The 19072-nt window shown below is 35.8% G+C and overlaps 1 protein-coding gene across 1 annotated transcript; it reads left to right on the top strand.

The window, feature by feature from the left end:
* The first annotated feature begins 5689 nt into the window (after window positions 1-5689).
* LOC142633918 (cytochrome P450 710A1-like) lies at window positions 5690-7841 on the top strand. The gene has a single exon (XM_075808180.1). The coding sequence runs from the start codon at window positions 6108-6110 to the stop codon at window positions 7632-7634; it is 1527 nt and encodes a 508-aa protein (XP_075664295.1). The 5' UTR covers window positions 5690-6107; the 3' UTR covers window positions 7635-7841.
* The last annotated feature ends 11231 nt before the right edge of the window (window positions 7842-19072 follow it).

Here is a 19072-nt window from a genome sequence, read left to right as displayed (position 1 = left end):
AGGACAAAATCGTGAGGGTCTTCGCTCTAAAGCAGACAATACCTTTTAAAGGAGTTCACCCTCCACAAATATATTATATAAATTCCTAGTTATGACCCCCTATAAAATGTTTTTGGAGCTGTCACTGTTCTTATTCCGCCAAATAACATTATATTAATTTATACCTGCTATATTCTGCCAACTAACTTACTTGTAAACAATAATCTGTCAAATGACTCCCCATTTGAGTGTTATGAGTGGTCAGTATTTTCAATCATTTAATTGGGGTCTTTTGTTTTTTGTTTTTTATTGAGGGAAATAATTGGGGTCTTAAGATAATATTCATTGTGTTTCTCAAAAAAGGAAGATAATATTCATTGTGGTCAATATTTTGTCTATATTATTTTTCTTGTATTTAAAAAAATAGGACCAGCATTAATTTGTCTATATTTTTTTGTTTCCTTTTATTTAAAAAATAAAATGCGCCATCACATACGCTCACATCTGGATCAGATTGTGAATATATATAAGACAAATCATTCATCTTAAAATTTAAAAACGAAATAATAATAATAAAATAAATAAATAAAAAGAAGGGGAAAGAACGAAAGCTGTAAAGAAAACAAGCAAGGTCAATTGTGAAATGCACTTCTGTATTCAACGCAGAGGGCTCAAGCCTCAAGTCACTTCAAGAGAAAGGTAATTGGAAAACAACTACAGTTTTTTGCTTTATAAAATTTTAAAACACAAAAGTTACTTGCATCGCAAGTTTTTTTTTTCTTTATTAATCTAATAGGTAGAAGAGGGAAAAAAATATAAAACCTAGTAAATCTAGAGAATAGCCAAGAAGCACGTTACAAGTACGACACAACAACACAAGTAATTTTTAAAAAAATAATAACGTAAAATAACGTAAATAAATAAAAAGAAGGGGAAAGAACGAAAGCTAGAAAAAGGTAAAGAAAACAAGCAAGGTCAATTGTGAAATGCACTTTTGTATTCAACGCAGAGGGCTCAAGCCTCAAGTCACTTCAAGAGAAAGGTAATTGGAAAACAACTACAGTTTTTTGCTTTATAAAATTTTAAAACACAAAAGTTACTTGTATCGCAAGTTTTTTTTTCTTTATTAATCTAATAAGAAGAAGAGGAAAAAAAAATATAAAACCTAGTAAATCGAGAGAATAGCCAAGAAGCACGTTACAAGTACGACACAACAACACGAATAATTTTTTAATAAATAATAACATAAAATAACGTAAATAAATAAATAAAAAGAAGGGGAAAGAACGAAAGCTAGAAAAAGGTATAGAAAACAAGCAAGGTCAATTGTGAAATGCACTTCTGTATTCAACGCAAAGGGCTCAAGCCTCAAGTCACTTCAAGAGAAAGGTAATTGGAAAACAACTACAGTTTTTTGCTTTATAAAATTTTAAAACACAAAAGTTACTTGTATCGCAAGTTTTTTTTTTTTTCTTTATTAATCTAATAAGTAGAAGAGGGAAAAAAATATATATATAAAACCTAGTAAATCGAGAGAATAGCCAAGAAGCACATTACAAGTACAAGTACAACACAACAACATGAGTAATTTTTAAAAAAATAATAACGTAAAACGATCGGTACAACACTTATATAATATTAGTACAATGTTAACACGGGCAGGATACTTTAAAGAAATTGATCGTGATTCCTAGCATAATTGTAGTAAAGTCTGTGGGTGATGATGGAGTTATGAACTTCTGGTTTGATACTTGGATCCAACTACCACCTTCAAATAATAAAATATATTGCCGTCTGGGAAGCAGCAAGTACTGCCTGGATGAATATTCTAATGTATTTGTTTTTTTTTTATTATTCAATTTTAATTTAACTAAATGATAAATCAACATTAACGGTTTAAGTTTTAACCCACATGTCTCACTTTTAAGTTAGAATAACCCTTTGATAATGAGAAGAGGAATAAAAACTCTCTCAAGAGCTCTCATAATCCAATATGTCATCAACCAAAAGAAGTTGACATAATTAACATGTGGATTACGTGACGTGCACATATCAATCGGTATATATCATATATACAATAAGTATATTTTTTTTTTTTAAACCTATAGACAATAAGTAAATCAAGGAGCAGAGGTGTTTGCAATCTTCCATAGCATTAATTGCACACAAATATTCTTCCATTGAAAAACGAAGTTGTTTAATACACCAAACAATCTCCCTCATTGTACTTATCAAAAACTTTAAAAAACAATATAATATAAACTGTTTTAATTACTAGAAATTTAGGAGAAAAGTTCAATAGGAAACTCTTGTTTTACGATGAGATTAGTTCAGTCTTCAGTGGATGGTCTAGCATCAGAAGCTAAAACAAGTATTTTAAAAAAAAATTTATAAAAAAATCAAGGGGAGGGTTGACTCTCTGATTGATTATTCACTGGTAAAAAGTATTTTTTTATAACAAAATTATATCAGTTATTTGTAACAAATTTTAATAAATAAAAGATATGTGCATTTACTACCAACAAACTTGTGTATTTCATTTAATTTTATATTAGGGTGGTTATTTTTTAACGACATATCTCTTATTTATTGAATTTCAATATCGTTGACATTGTATAATTTGATACCAAATACATTCTCCTCAAATACCTTCTCCTTAGAACATTTGCATTAATCAATGTAAAATAGAAAAATGTATCAATTTTAAACATTCAACCCCAAAATCACTTACATCAATCAAGCTAAAAATGTGTACATTTACAAAATTGCTATAATAACTATGTAAATTTATACTGACAATATTCACTTTACATTTAGCTTTCTATTCTTTGTTTAAGTATCACTAGAATAAAAGAAGAGAGTAGTTCGTAGTTGTTTTATATAAAGAAAGAAACAATTAAATAATTAAGAAAAATTGATATTTTAATATAGTGTAGTGTGAAAAATAAGTATGTAAAATAGAAAACGCAGATTTTTATCCTAAAATAAACATAATTTTTTACACCAGCTGATATACATGCTTTTAAAATTGATATTTTATAGTAGTGTAATGTAAAATAGTAAAAATACAACTAATTTGGCTTATTGTTGAAGAAATTCACAATTTCTTTTGCATCAAAATTATTCAAGATTCCCCTTTAATTAGGATTAACTCGTCGAACAACCTAGATGATCACAAAAAAAGCCTGCCATCCAGTCTCTTCAAGTCCACTTGCCTGTCTAAGATTGCCAACTAGTAAGGCCTTGTTTGGTGAACAAGTTCTAACACACATTTTCTTAGACGTGGCAAAACGAGCGGGTCGGGTCAGGTCAATCGGGTTTGCGGGTCAAACGGGTCATTTTTAAACGGGTCAATCGGGTTGCGAGTCGGGTCAGGTTGCGAGTCGGGTCAGGTTGACCCGTATTTTTCAAACAAGTTTTTTTTTTCAATTACAAAAATAAATCAATGACAACTTGTTTAGAGAGAATTAATAAATCAATTAAGCAAATGAATTGCACTTAATACCACTTGTTAATATCCTTCCAATTCTGACAGTTTTAAGCATGACAAAAATTATTTATAGTCATAAATTCATGATAGAAAAAGTCTTCAATGTTAATAGTTCACTGACAAAATGCATATAATTACAAGTTTACATCTTCAAAAAGAAATAGATCTTAAAACAAACAAAACAAGTAAGCCAGCAAAGTAGCAAGTTATCGGTATTCTTAAGTGTACATGTTTCTATTGCATTTAAAATAATAGTAAAGTTAGATTATTTAGAAAGATAAATTAAACAAAAAAAGATTTAAAAATAAAAATAACATATTAAATAAAGAATAATAAGTAAATATTTTATATGAACTACACCTCAATCTCAATTTACTCAACATTGGTAGTAGATTCACTACTGCAAATATTCATACTTGCCAATTGTAGCTCAAGTTTGTCACGTTTCAACTTTCAGGTTTGTGCATTGTGTGTGTCTTTGGCTTTAGACAATGGACTATAGCTAGTATTAAATGAGATTTTTTTTAAAAAAAAAATGGTTGTCTTGGCAGGCTTGTGTTGTCTTGTCTCATAACTCATTCTCTCATGTCATGTCTATGATTTGTGAAATTTAACTCTTATTGGTTGTGATGAAGCTCAAATAGTCTTAGCAAAAACAAAAAAAAAAACTCAAATAGTCATCTCTCATGTCATGTATTGACAACAGTTTTACTTGTTTATAACTTTATATCTATAATATATGAACTATTAGTTTTGATACTTTGTTCTTTATGCACCTAGTATCACGTAGTTTAAATATATTTTTAGCTTTTTTTGTTTAACGGGTTGGGTCACGAGTTATCCGGGTCGGGTCGAGTTGAGCCGCAAAAATATCCGGTCGGGTCACGGGTTAACCCATTTTTGCTTCGAGTAAAAAAAATCAGGTTCAGGTAAAGTATTTTTTTGGTCGGGTTAGATGATTTTCTCATTTTAAATAACCTTACACACATTTCAATACACTTTTTCATCTACACGTGCATCAAAAACACCGAAACAATATTACTTTAACTCTTTTACCAAACCGGACCCTAAATTTGAGGAGTTTTGGATTTAAAAAAAGAAAGAAACAAAGAAATTTGTAAGAATCGAGAAGAACACAACTTAGAAAATTGAGTTTTTCTTAAAAATATGTATTAGCAAAACTATAAAAATATGTATTAGAGCACTATCATTAGGTGTGTCAAATGCCAATTATTTGGCATTGGATACACCAAACATTACTGCTCAAGTCTTATAAGATGTTTCAAATGTGTCAAAAATTTGACACATGCTACAGTACCGTGATAACTTTGGCACGGTATAGAACATTTTAGCACATCTGGTTATTATTATTTTATTCATCTTTCTCCCTCATCCCAATTAAAATATATCATCCTCTTCACTGACCAATGTCTGCTCTCTCTCTCACTTCCACCATTTCTTTGCTCTTTCTTCCTCTACTTCACAACACTGCCTCCCTCTCCGACAAAACCCAGGCCGAAGCATCAAGCCAGGCTGATCTCTGTTTTTGTGGTTTTTTTTTTTTGCAGTGATTTGGTACCCAATTCGGTAGTGGGTGGGTTGAGATGGTGATGGGTGGGTCGGCTAGTGATGGGCAAATCGTTGGTGATGCCGATCTCTGTTCTGATTTTTTTTGTTTTTCTGTTTTGGTGGTTGTGATTTGATGTTGGATTCGGCGGCAGTTGTGGGTTGAGTTTGGTGGTTGTGGTTTTTTTTTTTTTTTTTTGGTGATTGTGGCCGCAACAATTTTTCTAGTTGTTGTTGTTGTTGATGATGATGATGATGGGGGAGGATTTTTTTTCTGGTTGTTGTTAATGACGACAACGACGAGGAGGGAGGAATTTAATATATTATTCTAATATGTTGTAAATATTATTTTAATTTATATAATTCAAGAATAAAACACCTGGTGAATGATATATTATAAAATGATGTAATAAAATAATAAAATAAGTTTTTGGTGTGTCAAAATTACATTTTTTATAACAAAGACATTTTTTAGCAAAACTATTTTAAGGTACGTGGCGATAAAAAAAAAGTAACTCATTTTTTTAGCAAACTTTCTAATATTATCTAAAATAAATATATATCCAATAACATACATTACCCTAAAAAAAAATTAAAGAATTCTAGCTGTACTAAACTACTACGGCTATAAGTAAGGCTTGTCCGAAAGCGATCCCGTCCCTCTCCTGGTTTTTCCTGTTGAAATCTAATCCATCATCATCATTACCATCACCAACCCCTTTCTCTCTCTCTCTCTCGCTTCGCCTATCTCCGCCGTCTGTATCTCCTGAGCTCTCTCTTTCTTTGAATCTTATTTGTGCAGACAGTACAGTCGAACGTCAAAGTCCCTGCAGAAAAGGAATGCTCCCTGTACCATCCGTTGCCACCCCAGTACGAATCTAGATATTTCTATTTCTTTCTCCATTTCACGCCACCATTTGACCCTTCTCCTTTTTTCTATACCTAAAATCAAATCTACTTGTCCACCTATCTTTATACAAACACACGCATATGCCATATATACACAAATCCTTCTTTATAAGATAATAGACCAACATAAAAAAAAAAAAAAAAAAAACAAAACAAAAAAGACATGAATTTCATCAACTTCTCAACAACCACTCTCACCTTTCTAGCCCCATGTCTCTTTACCCTCGTTGTCTTCCTCCTTTTCTTCGAACAGATCTCTTACCTGAGGAAGAGAAAAAACATCCCAGGTCCAGTTCTAGTGTTTCCATTTCTTGGCAGCGCAATCTCATTGGTCCGTCACCCTACAAAGTTCTGGGACCACCAATCATCTCTCGCCAAGTCATCCCCGGCTGGCTTCTCCGCCAACTACATCGTCGGCAGATTCATTCTCTTCATCCGCGACTCTGACCTCTCCCACAAGATCTTCTCCAATGTGCGCCCCGATGCTTTTCACCTTGTGGGCCACCCTTTTGGCAAGAAGCTCTTCGGCGAACATAACCTCATATACATGATGGGCCAAGATCACAAAGATCTCCGCCGTCGGATCGTTCCCAATTTCACTCCCAAAGCTCTCTCCACCTATACTTCACTCCAGCAGATTATTATTCTCCACCATCTGCAGAAATGGGATCAACTTTCTTCGGGAAAACCGATTCCGCTTAGATTTCTGGCTCGTGATATGAATCTCGAAACTTCGCAGACTGTGTTTGTTGGGCCTTATCTGGCTCCAGAGGCACGCGAGAGGTTTAACGCCGATTACAACTTCTTCAATGTTGGCCTCATGAAGCTCCCCTTCGACTTTCCTGGTACGGCGTTTCGAAACGCGAGGCTCGGCGTTGACCGTTTAGTCAAAACACTGTCTGTCTGCGTAGAAAAGAGCAAAGAGAACATGAAGAAAGGGAAAGAACCCACGTGCTTGATCGATTTCTGGATGCAAGAGACTGTGAAGGAGTTAACAGCTTTGTCCGAAACCATGGCGGCACCGCCTCCAAACACCAGCGACGTCGAAATCGGAAGCTACCTCTTCGACTTTCTCTTCGCCGCTCAGGACGCTTCCACTTCGTCGCTCCTCTGGGCCGTGACTCTCCTCGACTCGCACCCGGCGGTTTTGGCGAAAGTGCGCGAAGAAGTCGAGTCGATATGGCTGCCGGAGTCCGATTCTTTGATAACCGGCGAGCAGTTAGCGCAGATGAAGTACACGCACGCGGTGGCGCGTGAGGTTCTGAGGTACAGAGCTCCGGCGCCGATGGTTCCACATATCGCGGCGGTGGATTTTCCGTTGAACGAGTCGTACACGATTCCTAAGGGGACCATTGTTTTCCCGTCTGTGTACGAGTCGTCGTTTCAAGGGTTTAGCGAGCCGGACCGGTTCGACCCGGACCGGTTTTCGGAAGAGAGACAGGAGGACCGGATTTGTAAGAAGAACTACTTGTCGTTCGGAGCTGGACCCCACCAGTGTGTGGGACAGAGGTACGCTATTAACCACCTCGTTCTCTTCATCGCGATGTTCGCCACGTTGTTGGATTTTAAGCGGCATAGATCGGACGGCTGTGATGAGATCACCTATGTCCCCACCATTGTTCCTAAGGACGATTGCTTGGTTTCACTCTCTAGACGGCGCGCACGCTATCCGACACTATCCTTGCATTGACAAAATCTCTAAAATACCCTTTGTACATTTGATCTCGTCAACCTTTGTCACACGTAAAGTTTATCCGTATTAGTTCTTAAAATTTTAAAAAAAGAAGCGCGAATTTCACGAGCTACAGTGTATTTATTTATTTATTTTTTTTACCTGTTACCAAATATAAACGCCGACTTGGCGAGGGAATCGTTGTCGGTTTTTGCTTGCCACGTTTCTCGAGGGTTGAAGTGTCAAAAGATGTACAGTCTGTTTTTGTTGTATTCTTTCGAGTGGGGTTTGTACAGGGAGAAGGGATGGACGGCTTGGATTCTTTGGAAAAGTGTGTGGATTATTGATTGGTGGATAATTGGGGTGGGTGTGGGGAATCTAAACACAAATTGAAATTGAATACTACGATAAAGTCTTTTCTGTCATCAAATTTTTATGATTAGATTCTGGACATTTGTTTATTGACATTGTCTTTTCTTTTTTTAATTAATTTATAAGACATTGTTTAGTGCTTATCTTATTTGATCGGAGGTACTGTAAAGCGAATTTGGATAGGCTGTCCATGCAAGCACGCTAGTTGGCAGCTCAAGAACCCAGTTGTCAGTCCTACCTGTGAGAGAGTGACAAGACTAGTCCAATTTTTTTATATATATATATTTTTTAGAACAATATTTTTTTTTTTTTGTTACTTATTGTTTATTTTTAAAACTTTCAACTATATACTAATTACTATTCACGATAGGTAGACCCTAGTAAGATAAATTGCTAGATAAGGGGGTTTTTTAAAGTGCAAGTACTCAGACTTGGATTGCAGGGAACGTATGAAAGCTATTCCTTGTGTGAGAATTCAACATTGTTATAGGGAGGTTGATAAATGCGCAGATACCCTTGCTAGAAGAGGTGTTTTGCTAGGACAAGATTTTTCTATTTTTTTGAACCCCCCCCTCGATGTAGCTTTTCTTCTTGGCCTTGATTCGGATGGAACACTGTGTGATCGTTTGGTCACCTCTGTTTTAGAGGCTGGCTAGTTTGTTATTTATATCATCCATTTAACCAAAAAAAAGTACTCAGACTAGAACTAGAGAGCACACCCAGTCGAACCTAAGACAACAAACACTTTGAGACCAAATGCCCAACTACTTGGCCAACCCATCTAAATTAGAACAATATCTTCTTGTCGGGATAAATCTCCCCTCTACATGTGAATTAAATTAAATATAACCCAAATAAAAAATAAAAAAAAGAATCTACGGCAGTAATAAAAATATCAACCAACAAGAATACTAGGAAATTACTTGTAAAATCCTCTAACATAGAGGAAAAAACTATGGGACAAATTCGATCAATCTACTATAATAAGATTTGAGATTTTTTAGTTCACCATTTATTGGACCAAAATTTTGGAGAGGTTGATTTTTATTTTAATAAACTCAATTGTTATTAAAGATGGTCAAGTTGTGGTCACGTTTTCTTGGGGTACACGGTTACTTGTGGTCACGTTTTCTTATTTACACTTGAAATAGAAGTCTCCACAAAGGCACTTTCTGTGATTAACAGTTGCCACTTATTGTGGATCCTCTGTGATAATCACATCAGAAAACGGGATTTGATAATCAAGTAGAAAACTAAGGAGTTGTACTAAAAGTGTCAAAGAATTATTTTTCCTGAGTAGTCTAGTGGACGTGAGCCTAGGAGTGGCATTTTAGTCCTGTCAGATCTTAGGAAAATTGTTCTTCATTTTAGAAACAAAACGTGGCTGGCCGGTTCCAGTTCATCATCCTCAAAGTCACATCCTCGCAGTAATCATACCATTACTACTTCTAGTGATCTTTCCCTTAGAAAATCTACTGCAAATAGATTAGAGTATCTATATGAAATATCCCATATTCCTGAAGATAGTAAAATACCTATTACAGACTTTCCCATTGTAAATCCCTATACTGTGTTTGATAAACCCCAAAAAACTTTCAAAAAATCCATAAAAAAATTTCTAGGTCCTTCTCAACCCTCTAAAGGTCAAAGAGTATGTCCAAGCTTCAAAATTTGACCAAGTTTAATATTCCAAAATGCTGAGAAAGAAAATTTTATCACTCTTGCTCTTCCCGCAGAGTTTGTCATTCCATGGCAAAGACAAGGTTATACTCACCTCCATTTTGGTGCAAGACGACTTGCACTCACCTTTCATGGCAAAAGGACTCCCTATAGCTTCTAGAATGCTCTCCTTGATTCTAGATTTATGGAATATCACAATGCAGTCATTGGTACAAGTCCAAACTACACTAAATGTGAACAAGCCTTTGTCACCCTTTTTCCCAATTTCAACATGTCTCTCGAGATCCTCACATATGTGATGCCCTTAAAGTTCAAGTTCAGATTCCAGGAGCCTCTCAAGTACCGTATACTTTGCCGCCACACTTCACTACCAACTTGCTTCCAACTCCAACCATGCTTTTGATGTAGCCATACCAGAGTTTGCCCAGTCCAATGATGCTCTTTTGATCCAAGTTGATCCAGGCATGACGCCTACGTGCACATTTGTTCCAAGACAATTGAACAAAGACCAGATGAAAAAGCTCTTTCCAGAGACATGGGTTACAAACTATGAGATTCTCCATCAAGTATCTCAGCCAATCCAGTCCAACACTCCTTTTTTCATCAGAAACCAGAATGGTGAAGTTGAAGTCAGATTTACGTCAACCACACCAGAAAAAGAAGAAGTGACAGTCTTTCCAACAGCTATGATCCAGCCAGTTTCTTATGAAGGTCTTGATGGTCTTCAGATCAAAGCATTTCAAGAAAATGGAAAACCTGTCTATGAAGGAAAATCACCCACAGGCCATATATGGTGGGATGTTTGTGATTGTGAAGAATGCAAAGAAGAAGAAATATTCGAAGAAGATAAGAAAAGAAGAAAGAAGAAGTCTTCCCAGCAGATTCTAAAAGAAAGATATGAAGCAGGAGACCCAGAAGTCGACCTCCTTGGAGAACCCTCAGGAAGGTTTGATTACTATGTTCTTTACCCCAGATCAAGAAAACAAAAACCTCCATCCTTTTCCCCATGCAAAGAAAGTCATGATCAAAACCAACAAAACCAGAAACCACCCTTAATCCCATATTACCAGAAAGTCCTTCCCCATATACAAAAATGTCAACCCAAGCCTCCCAGTCAAACCCACACACAAAAACCCTTACCTTGTTACATGTTTGACCATGCATCACCCTCATACTCACAAAATTTCCCTCCCTTAGAAAGTTTTGACCACCCACAAGCCAATGTAAAACATGTTTGGAAGATAAAAAACCCTGTTGGAACCAATTCAGATGGAAGTAAAAAACAGGTCTCATCAGCCGAAGCAGCCCTTAATTGGCAAAGTAAATGCCGTAGCACGTAATCAAGTCCTTTCAAAAATTCTTGACAACCAACAAAAAGTTCAACCGAAGCGGTATCCAATACCTTTTCATCCTCAAATTCCCTCATTGAAGATTTGAAGAAGAAGATAATGTCAATTGAACAAGAATTGGAGACAATTGTTTCTACAAGAAAGGATTTGTCTATATCCTTTCCCCTCATTCGGGCAAAAAGAAAAAAGAAAAAAGCAGTTGTTAATGCAACTCCAGCCTTTTGGAGAACTCACAGAAAGCAGCTACTCAAGCTCTTCTAATGCAAGTTTACATGCCATACCAACCTCGTCAATCACCGTATAAAGATCTCGTCCATACCATTCCTCACCATTTTCCCTCAGCTTTCCCCATACCAAAACCTCCAACCATTAAACATGACACATCCAAAATTTCAAAACCCTTTTAAACCATGTGGACTCTTTCCCAACATACCAAACCCAACACTACTACCTCAACTAGAACCCAGACTTGAACCTCCAACCAAACCACAAAATGAACCTCCTCCCATAAAAAAAGACAAAGAACCATTATACCAACCACCAGATCCAACCATTGGTGCTTCCTCCAGACCCCCAGATATGAACCTGTTAGCCATAAACACTGACCCTCCAAACTCGATATCATCATTTCTCAGAACTTTAACTCTTCAAGAACCAACGGAACCCTTTGTCCTCCCAAATATTGATGAAGCATCTAGACTTGTCCTATTCTTGACTTAGATGAAGTCTTTATGACCGATCCAAAAGTGGAAGAAGAAGATGATGTCCTCCGCCCTAAACAACCTCCACCTCCACCACCACCAATATTTCCTACACCACCCGTCATCCCCCGATCATCATACAAGATTAACCTACTCATCAACCACAATTCAAAACATCCGTTCACTCCTTGATAATAACGTCCTCCTTCCAAATGGCATGATGAAATTTTCAACATGTATTCATGGTGTACAGCAGAACTTCAAGCCCCAAAAAATACAAACTTGCCTAGATAATTGCCAAATTTGTAGCAAGACTGGCACAGTAGATCTGGAGACAATGGTGGATTAACCTTGGAGAATACAGGCAAAGACAAGCAACCCAGAGTAACACACTCGAGGATTTTTTCACGATCCTCCATAATGAATTTCTTGGTTCATTAGCCCATTACACTGAAGTAGCCAGAGATGAGTTCCTATTGATGAAATGCTGTTCTTTTGAAAGAAAAGATTTGGAGAAACACTTTGACAGAATGTCAAGCAGATATTATGCCTTTAATGGCATGGATGATGTCAATTCCAAGCACACTTTCTTGAATTCTTTTCCAGAACCACTTGGTGATGAAACTCTTCGCATGATGAATCTTCAAAAAATCACCTTGCAGCAAGCCTCTATTGGAGAAATCTATCAGCATGTCCTTATTGCTTTGGAAAAACTATGCAATCAAAGAAAATTTCTTTCGGAGATTGACAAGATCCATAGCAAGCTCAAAGACAATTGCAAAAGAAAAGATTTGCAGATTAAGTGTTATGATAAGAATTGTTCTTGTCCAACCAAGAGAAGAGATCATTACAAAAAGTATTCTTGGAAGAAGAAGAAATATTCTCATCCAAAAAAGAAGTTTTTCAGAAAAAAGAAATGGAAGCCCGTTTCTCAGAAGAAAGCAATTCAAAGGAAAAAATTCAAAAGTCTGTTTTGTATGCAGAAAGCCCGGTCATTTTGCAAAAAATTGTCCAAAGAAAGCAAAAGCAGCAAAGCTTTTGGAGCAAGCCCAGATTCATGCAGATGATACCCCATTTTCAGATGTGGAATCACTCTTTTCACTTGATGATGATTATTCTCCCCAAGCCTTGGCAAGCCATAGCCTATTCATCCTTAGAAGATGAACCGCATTCAAGCATTACAGATGATTCGCATCCGTAAATCCAAACTATATACACATCTCAGCCTCTTATAGCCCCGATAATTGGCCCCACACCAATAGCCCAAGTTCACATCCTTCTTGATACCTACCTCCAGACTCCATCCCGTTGATAGCCTTGTTTGATACAGGAGCGCAGCAAGAAGAATAATCCTTCATCCTAAGATTTTACTCTAAGATTTTTGGTTACCCCATCATCGTATGTTCGTAGCAACAATGGAGAAACATTCCCGATCACCCTTAAAAGTAAACCCATTCACATTAGAATATTTCCAACCCTTACCATTAAACACCAAGTCCTCGGATGATCCCCTCTCACAAAGAGACCTCCTTATAGGATTCGACCTCCTTCACCAGATACCTAGCCTCGATGGTCTTCAAAAGGCCTCTTGCATAAACAACACCTTCTCACATGGACCCAGTACCACATTTGTTTTCACTAAACCCCTTTGATTCCTTGAAAGCCCACATCATCAATGAATGTCAGTGTCCACCCACCACTCGAATTCCTTCTCAAAAACCCAAAACCACTATGGAAAACCCAGCCTTTTTCATAACCCTCCCTTCAAAAAGAATGAAGATGTTAACCCTACAAAAGCTAGTCATAGAGGTATGAACCCGTAACACTTGTCCCTAGCTAAGCAGGAGTTAGCTACCCTTCTCTCGTAAAACCTCATTGAACCCACAACTTCTCCATGGGCATGTGAAGCCTTCTATGTTAACAAGCATGCAGAACAAGTTCGAGGAAAGCTCGATTGGTAATCAACTACCAAGATCTTAATCATTTCTTGCGTCGATGACAAGTTTCCACCGCCAAACAAAAGTGCTCTTTTCCAGCATCTTTCCAATGCCAAAGTATTTTCAAAGTTTGATCTTAAAGCAGGATTTTGGCAACTTGGAATCCATCCGTAAGAAAGATACAAGACAAATTTTTGCATTCCGTACCACCATTATCAATGGACGGTAATGCCTTTTGACCTCAAAAATGCTCCATCCCAAGCTCCAAAAAGCAATGGTAACTCTTTTCCAACCACCGTTGTCAAATGCATTGATCTATGTAGATGATATCCTCCTATTCTCAAAAGATGCGAATCCCATGAAAAATTGCTTATCGAATTTTACAATTTAGTAAAAGCTCAAGGGATAATGCTTTCTTAAAAGAAAATGGTCATAGGAGTATCCTCTATTGATTTCCTTGGAGTAAACATTTCAGATGGAAAGTACACTTTGCACTCACATAGCAAGACTCTCATGAATTTCCGCATATACTCACCACACTAAGCAGATCCAACAGTTTCTTGGAATTGTTAATTACATGTCGATTTCATTCCAAAAATTTCCGCATACGTAGATTGTTTGTCCAAGTTATTGAAGAAATCTCCTCCAAAGATGGAATTCAGTTAATACAAGGCTTCAACAGCTTGAAAAAATTAGCAGAAAAGCTTCCCCTTTGCGCATTCCAGCACAGAAAGGATTTTAGACGTAGATGCAAGTGATTTGAGTATTGGGCAAGAAATTCTCTTTGAAGAAATTAATGGAAAAAGAAGTATTTGTGGATACAAAAGCGGTGCATTCAAGCCTTCGTAACTCCATTATCATTCCACTTTCAAAGAAATTCTCGGCAGTTAAACATGGTATTGAGAAGTTCTAGTTTCACCTCCTTGGTCACAATTTTCTTGTAGAAATGGATATGTCTTCCTTCCCAAAGATGCTCCAATTTAAAAGAAAAATGCTCCCCCATCCCCAGTTACTTAGATGGTCAAATTGGTTTTCACAATGGTCCTTCCAAGTCAAGCACATCAAAGGTACGTATAACTTTATCATCGATTACCTTTCCGTAAAACCTCCAAATTCTCCATACCACTATAATCCCTCCACCCTTATGTGTATATCCAATAACAGATCCATCCTCATCCTCCGGTCCTTCCTCCTCCTCTTCATCCTCCAATGACATCATGGAAATAATAGAAACCCTTCCCTCCGACATAAAAGACCAAATAAAAACCCTAACCCTTCAAGCCAGATCCAAAAGAATCATCCAAGTCCTCCACAATTACCTCACACAAGACCAGAACCATTTCCTTGCCATTTATCCAGATATTGAGCAACCATGGAAAACCCCATTTGCATTTTGGATAACACGTTGGAATGTTGTTCATTACCTTTACATGTGGTACTTACTCAATGAGTATTACTTGTGCATTCACTTTGAACCACGTTTCTACTTATACATTTTTCTTCATGATAATAAATATTTTAACAAATTCTGGCACGAACTTTTGAAGAATGATGCTCATGATGGTCAATGGTCCAAGTATCACAAAGCCGATCACCCCAGGTTTGGTCAAAGAATCACTTCAGCATGTATAGTTGCAAAGCTAAATTCCAAAGATAATGTTCAAGCAGAAGGAATTGTCCACCCTCCAGATGTCCATTGGGTAACAAATGCCGACGGTACTATTCACGTACACACAGATGTATCATGGATATCCCGTCACTATTCACTTTCAATGGCAGACCTCTCAACCAGGGAATCCTTCCAGAAATTGTACCCGCCGACCCAGACATTTGCAGACAGCAATGGCCTCATCAACACCATTGGGAAATGCCCAGTCCGTTTGATTTTGATGATCCCTATTACCATAATCCTAATCCAGATGCAGACATTGATGAAGAATGGTTCCAAGGAAGAGATGATTAGAAGAAATTATGTACAAAAAAAAAAAAAAAAAAAAAAACAAGAAAAAAAGAAAAAGAAAATTGTGGGACCCACTTTGGACCCACTTTTGTCTTGGCCTCCTTTTCTACCTTGCCGACACACTCCTTTCAAGGATGCATGCATTATCACTAGTCCTTTACTTCAGTTCCAGGATTTCCGTTGTCAGAAGAAGATTTTGCAGAAGCCAGCCCATCCTGCGTCCTCCGCCAGTTTCCAACACCTGTAAAGCAAGAACTCAGACTTCACGCTTTGTTACTGTAACATATTTCGTCTTCTTGTAAAATGTTTGCCTATAAAAAGGCCCTTTGTATCATTAGTTTAGCAGAGTGAAGCGAGAACAAAAAAGAGAGAATGAATAAGAGTAAGAAAAATTAGAGAGTCAGCTAGCTTGTGTAATATTTTACAGTCTATGTCTTCCAGTCCTGTAAAAACCTTGTTCAACATAATAATATCTACCAGTTTGTTGTATCTTGTTTTGTGTTCTATCCCATATTCTGCAGTTATTTTCTATAGTATTCTAGCAATATATGCCATTAATAAGCTTCCATGATCTTCTTACACCCTCCTATGTTCGTCTTGTAGTTGTCTCGTCTTTATCCACATTTCATCCTTTCCATTTCTTCTCCCGTAGCTTCCTAAGTTCATATCCTATAGATTTCCTACTACTAGATCTAGAAGTACATTTATTAAAGTTAGAAGTTTTGGGGTACACGGTTGCAAAAATATATATATAGGGTTTTGTTAATGTGTGGCTAAGGGCACACAATAATAAATTACTTTTGAAAATATTTTTTCAGGAATTGAAAAAGTATTGACAATTTTTTCAATTCTCGAAAAAATGTTTTAAAAAATGGATAGCTTAACGTGTGCCCTTAGGGTACACGTTAACCAAACTCATATATATATATAGAACCCTCAAATGGTCCGAAGTCACTTTCCCAACAAACTGGACTTTAGAGAATGAGAGCCATACTCTACAGATCCAAAACCCAGCCCAGAATCCAGATCTAGAATTTGTCCAACAACTAGCCGACGGCATGGTTAGGTTAAGTTTCGACAGATCTAGGCTTAGCACTTCTCTAGATTATGAGTGTAGGCAACCTCTGGACATATCCCGGTTTAGATCTCCAACCGATCTACATCAGCCCCATAGGCAGTCACCTATCTACCTTAGAGATAGATCTGCATCCTAGTGTAGCTCAACCAGACCTCTAGGATCACCATTCCCAAGGTCTAGAAGAGACTTAGGTGTACAACTCAAATGTGTCACTAATCAGTGAAAAAAGAATTCAAACACTCATTTAGTAAGTAGTTAAAGTTCACTAATTACATTCATTATTACCACATAAATTTGTACAATTTGTGCAGTAACATTTATATATATATATATATAGTAAGGATTTTACTAATGTGTGCCCTAAGGGCACACAATAATTATTCATTTTTTGAAAAAAAAAATGAATCGAGAATTTAAAAAGTATTGACAGCTTTTTCAATTCCCGAGAAAATTTTACCATGAATAAATGACTTAACTTAATCGAACCCATATAGTAATACGCAAAGTTAAAGAGAAAATATAATTGGAATTCAAGTTGGAATCCAATTAAAGTCTAATTTTGTGTTACGTGTCCTATCTAATCTAAATTTTAAATTTTTGTACCAAGTGAGTTAATTTAGTGTAACCAATATCATAAAAATTGCAAGAAAAAACTATTTTAGTATCTCCAAATATACTGGCCGAACTATGTCCTATATGTTTAATGACACAATCTAATATCAATAGCACTGCTACAATTCTTCATTCTTGTGCGTAAACATGGGTTACATACTAGTCATTAATAAACAACTAATCAATTGTGATTGGTTGTTTACTAATTTGTTACTTTATAAGGTTTACCATTTTTTTAATACTCTTAAAGTTCAAGAGTATTTGAATTTTATACCATAAATTTTAGAATTTGAATTTTACTTTCTTTTAAGTTCTATTTCATTTGCCTCAGCAATATTTCCATTCATATTTTTCGTTAAGTACCACATAAGCTTGCCACGCATATTTAATTCATCAAATTAAATTTGTGCTCATTTTTTTATGCCATGTCATTTAAAATTTTTTAGCCTACAAAAACTACAAACGAAATAAAACTTGATAGGGTAAAATTCAAATTCTGAAATTTCAGAGTGTAAAATTTAAATATTCTTAGACTTAGTTTACAATTTGGCTTTTTTTTTTTAAATTAAAATTTTTAGAAAATATTTATGAAAGTTGTTGTTCCTAAAATTTTTAAGCAGTAGATCCCGTGGGATATTTGGTTGTCTTTTTTGTCTGCTTAGATATATATATATATATATATATATATATATATATATATATATATATATATATATATTTGTTTGTACATGTATATGGGGCATTCCGCATTTTGTTTTTGCTTGGCAAATAGAAAGAGAAGGTGGGTTTGATTTGAAAACCAGTGTTATTTAGATGTCGTGTCGTGTACTTAGGATTTAGGGGCAAAGTTCGCTAATAATTATGTTGTTTGCTTATCAGCATGATGAAGGCACGATGATCAACAACAAAAAAAAACATGATGAAGGCACGGAATATTCTTAAAATGAAAGATATAGAACAAGAAAGTTCTTTGAGCTTGACTTTGACAAATGACTGAATTCAACTCTAACTCGAGCACGGCTCCTTCTTTTTTTTTTCTTTTTTTTTTTTCTCTATTGAAGAAATGGTTCAAATCTTAAAAATTTGATGCTTGCAAAACAGGGAAAATATGATGATAGGGCACCCACGTGGTGATGGCTTCGAAATTTCCTATGCTTAAGTGATCAAAAATGACATCTCATTTTTTTCTTGTAAACACCTTAAGTTGAATAAGAATTAATTTTGCAAGATGTAGAACTTTCTTCATATTGGATTGAATGCTCTAATTAGGTGTTCTACAATAAAAAAATATTTTATACCAAACAATACTTTGTCATTCGTATCAAAATCCAATAAACAAAAAATATGTGCAAATATAATTACTTCTAACACATGTCTTGCAGTTGTTAATGGATAGATATATATATATATATATATATATATATATATATATATATATATATATTTTTTGTAAATTTATCACTTCTTAGATTTTGATACCATTATTATATAATACCAAATACATTCTCCTTCTACTATAGTACTATGGACCTGCTTTTGATTTGCTTACCCAAAGCATTGAGAATTCTTTCAGTCTATTGTTTGCCAATCAAGTAATATCTGGATTAACTTGAATATAGGCAAGATTCTTTGATAATTAAATCTGTTATTTCCTTATAAATCTCAATTGGTCAGATCTTGTGACTGACTAACCTACTCAACCATTTTTAGAGTAAGTGAAATTGCTACTAAATTTAGTCGAACTTCTAGAAACTAGTAAGGTAAAAG

Source organism: Castanea sativa, chromosome 5 (genome assembly GCF_040712315.1).
Source record: "Castanea sativa cultivar Marrone di Chiusa Pesio chromosome 5, ASM4071231v1".
NCBI lineage: Eukaryota > Viridiplantae > Streptophyta > Magnoliopsida > Fagales > Fagaceae > Castanea > Castanea sativa.
This window is presented reverse-complemented; position numbering and strand designations above follow the sequence as displayed.

Excerpts from the sequence above, each read along its gene's own strand:
- LOC142633918 (XM_075808180.1), top strand. The coding sequence starts at position 6,108 with ATGAATTTCATCAACTTCTCAACAACCACTCTCACCTTTCTAGCCCCA.